Raw genomic sequence first — 3,941 nt, 5'->3', positions numbered from 1 at the left:
TGCTCGTTATGTTGCCATCCAACCTTTCGAAGCCCAGAATTGCACTTTTCTCAGATCTCCAGTCATTCACGACCAAGAAGGAATGATCAAGATTTACCTCTTATTTCCCCCCTTCCCTCTTATTCCTCCCCTCTTTCCTTCCCCCTTTCCTCCCCTCTTTCCTTCCCCCTTTCCTTCCCTCTTTCTTTCTCATTATGTGGTACTGTATCACATTCATGTAGCACTTTGTTATAACTTCCACAGCTTACCTTCTCTTATCATAATTATCCCACGTGTGTCACGTGTGTGGCTACTGACGTGTGTGTCACATGTATGGCTACTGACGTGTGTGTCACATGTATGGCTACTGACGTGTGTGTCACATGTATGGCTACTGACGTGTCACATGTATGGCTACTGACGTGTGTGTCACATGTATGGCTACTGACGTGTGTGTCACATGTATGGCTACTGACGTGTGTGTCACATGTATGCCTACTGACGTGTGTGTCACATGTATGGCTACTGACGTGTGTGTCACATGTATGGCTACTGACGTGTGTGTCACATGTATGGCTACTGACGTGTGTGTCACATGTATGGCTACGATCCCACGTGTGTGTCACATGTATGGCTACGATCCCACGTGTGTGTCACATGTATGGCTATCGAGCGTGTTTGTAGTCTCGTAGCTGTGTGGGACGGGGGAGGCTCTCGTAGCTGTGAGGGACGGGTGAGGCTCACGTAGCTGTGTGGGACGGGGGAGGCTCACGTAGCTGTGTAGGACGGGTGAGGCTCACGTAGCTGTGTGGGACGGCGGAGGCTCTCGTAGCTGTGAGGGACGGGTGAGGCTCACGTAGCTGTGAGGGACGGGTGAGGCTCACGTAGCTGTGTGGGACGGGGGAGGCTCACGTAGCTGTGTGGGACGGGGGAGGCTCACGTAGCTGTGTGGGACGGGGGAGGCTCTCGTAGCTGTGAGGGACGGGTGAGGCTCACGTAGCTGTGTGGGACGGGGGAGGCTCTCGTAGCTGTGTGGGACGGGGGAGGCTCTCGTAGCTGTGTGGGACGGGGAAGGCTCTCGTAGCTGTGTGGGACGGGGAAGGCTCTCGTAGCTGTGTGGGACGGGGAAGGCTCTCGTAGCTGTGTGGGACGGGGGAGGCTCACGTAGCTGTGTGGGACGGGGGAGGCTCACGTAGCTGTATGGGACGGGGAAGGCTCTCGTAGCTGTGTGGGACGGGGGAGGCTCTCGTAGCTGTATGGGACGGGGGAGGCTCTCGTAGCTGTGGAGACGGGGGAGGCTCACGTAGCTGTGTGGGACGGGGAAGGCTCACGTAGCTGTGTGGGACGGGGAAGGCTCTCGTAGCTGTGTGGGACGGGGATGGCTCTCGTAGCTGTGTGGGACGGGGGAGGCTCACGTAGCTGTGTGGGACGGGGGAGGCTCTCGTAGCTGTGTGGGACGGGGAAGGCTCTCGTAGCTGTGTGGGACGGGGGAGGCTCACGTAGCTGTGTGGGACGGGGGAGGCTCTCGTAGCTGTGTGGGACGGGGGAGGCTCTCGTAGTTGTGTAGGACGGGGGAGGCTCGTAGCTGTGTGGGACGGGGGAGGCTCTCGTAGCTGTGTGGGACGGGGGAGGCTCTCGTAGCTGTGTGGGACGGGGAGGCTCTCGTAGCTGTGTGGGACGGGGGAGGCTCCCGTAGCTGTGTGGGACCGGAGAGGCTCTCGTAGCTGTGTGGGACGGGGGAACCTCTCATAGCTGTGTGGGACGGGGGAGGCTCTCGTAGCTGTGTGGGACGGGGGAGGCTCTCGTAGCTGTGTGGGACGGGGGAGGCTCTCGTAGCTGTGTGGGACGGGGAAGGCTCTCGTAGCTGTGTGGGACGGGGGAGGCTCTCGTAGCTGTGTGGGACGGGGATGGCTCTCGTAGCTGTGTGGGACGGGGGAGACTCTCGTAGCTGTGTGGGACGGGGGAGGCTCTCGTAGCTGTGTGGGACGGGGGAGGCTCTCGTAGCTGTGTGGGACGGGGGAGGCTCTCGTAGCTGTGTGGGACGGAGGAGGCTCTCGTAGCTGTGTGGGACGGAGGAGGCTCTCGTAGCTGTGTGGGACGGGGGAGGCTCTCGTAGCTGTGTGGGACGGAGGAGGCTCTCGTAGCTGTGTGGGACGGGGAAGGTAACTATGGGAAGGGTGGGTGTTGCGGTCAGAATGATGGGAGAGAGAGGACGTGTAGGAAGATAGATGGATAGTTCACCTGGGGGATAGAGGTAGGTGCTTTGGGTGGAATGGAGACCTGGAAGGTTTGCCCTATGTGTGAACAGGGCAGCAACAGGGTTCAGGGCTTCAGGGGTGGATAAGGGTATATGGGGCTCAGTCGGGTGTGTGGTTGGAGGGGTGTGGGCTTGAGAAATGATAGCAGGGTTAGAGACAGAAATCTCAAGAGGGGAATTGTACATCTGAGTGGGAGTGCAGAGAAGGGGGAATGGCTTGATCAGTTGATCTAACAAGAGGTTCAGGGGGTTAGTTTTGTTCACTTTTTCCCCCCTTATTTGTGACTTATTCTCGTCTCATCATAAGTTTTCTGTTCTTTAGTCATATATGTTTCTGAAGAAAGACTTCTTAGCAGCTTGCTGGCGTTTCTTCTCTTTTCTCATGATATTTTATTGGTGTTATATTAATAAACACATAATTTATCAGCCAATTGCCTGCCTCTCAATTTCACCCTGTCTGAAAACCTTCACACTGGCGTTGTCAAACTCCCTCTGACTCTCTCCTCACGAGTCGATTCTCACAATCGACTTGAGAATGGTGCAGGACGGACCGAAACGTCGTAGTCCCTTCACCTTCTAGTGTGTGGTCTGGTCAACACAGGACCTCCATGAGAGCTCTGATTAAACACAGAAAGACTTCTCAGCAACTCGTGACATTCTCGGTCTGTGGAGCAGCTCGCGATAGAGCCACAAATCACTGTTGTTGGGTAGCATGTGTGTGGGTGGTGATATATTGGCCCGTGACGGAAACTCACGCGAGCAGAGTTATGGTTCATTGTCTTAAGGAAAGTCAAATTCTTGCGCCCCTGTTTGACATTTATTTTTACCACCCGTCTTGATTGCTATTAATTTCAGAATTTGGCATAAACACGTGAATTCGAAACAGGACTGTACATTTTTTTTTTAAAGACGTGTACTATGCTCACTATGTTTCTTTTGTGATTTATGAAGCGATTCTGAGTGAAGATAACTTTCAGGTGAGTGGCTATTTTTGTGTGTGGAGTAACTTAATCCGAGTCTCTTTGGATGAAAAAGTATTATGTATATGTTATTTATGTTTTTAAAAACGTAAGTACCAAGAGTGAAATAATCTGATGACTAATAAATTCAAAATGATTAATAGCTCATTGAATTTATGGCTATGAGTCCATCAATGAGTGATGGGATGAGTCTCGTTCATAAATGTGTGAGAGGATGAGTCTCATCCATTATTGCGTGGGGGGGGGGGGTGAGTCTTGTTCATTCCCAGGTGATGGAATGAGTCTCATCCAGCAATAGGTAATTTTCCCATCCGTAAAATTGTACATCTTTTAGTGCGAGCATAGTGGATAGCCCAGCGTCTATCCATGCATAGCTCATATTTATATGAAAGGTGGAGAGCTTCGCGTCTCTATATAACCGGATTATTTTCACGTGAACGGTGGATAGCCCCGTGTCTATCCATCCACGTGGAAGGTGGTGTATAGCTCCACATTTATCCACCCGGGTCGGTATTCACAACGCCACTAAAAATCAGTCAATGATATTTGTGTAAAGTAAACACAGGCTTCACGGCTTCACAATAGACGTTTGTGCCCTGCTCAACGTAATAACTGACTTCCGTGCGTGTGTGTGTGTGTGTGTGTGTGTGTGTGTACTCACCTATATGTGCTTGCAGGATCGAGCATTGACTCTTGGATCCATACATGGTGGATCCAAGATCCAT

General features: G+C 52.6%; 1 protein-coding gene across 1 annotated transcript in view; it reads right to left on the bottom strand.

Moving 5' to 3' along the window:
* The window catches only part of LOC138350898 (octapeptide-repeat protein T2-like), a 36,350-nt gene extending 32,409 nt beyond the window's left edge, over positions 1–3,941 (bottom strand). Inside the window, exon 1 of the mRNA XM_069302354.1 lies at positions 3,878–3,941. Coding sequence (XP_069158455.1) covers positions 3,878–3,941 — 64 coding nt within the window. The remainder of the gene's footprint in view (positions 1–3,877) is intronic.

The sequence above is a fragment of the Procambarus clarkii genome, chromosome 47, assembly GCF_040958095.1.
Source record: "Procambarus clarkii isolate CNS0578487 chromosome 47, FALCON_Pclarkii_2.0, whole genome shotgun sequence".
Lineage (NCBI taxonomy): Eukaryota > Metazoa > Arthropoda > Malacostraca > Decapoda > Cambaridae > Procambarus > Procambarus clarkii.
The sequence above is the reverse complement of the archived record's forward strand: the minus strand, read 5'-3'. Positions and strand labels throughout refer to the sequence as shown.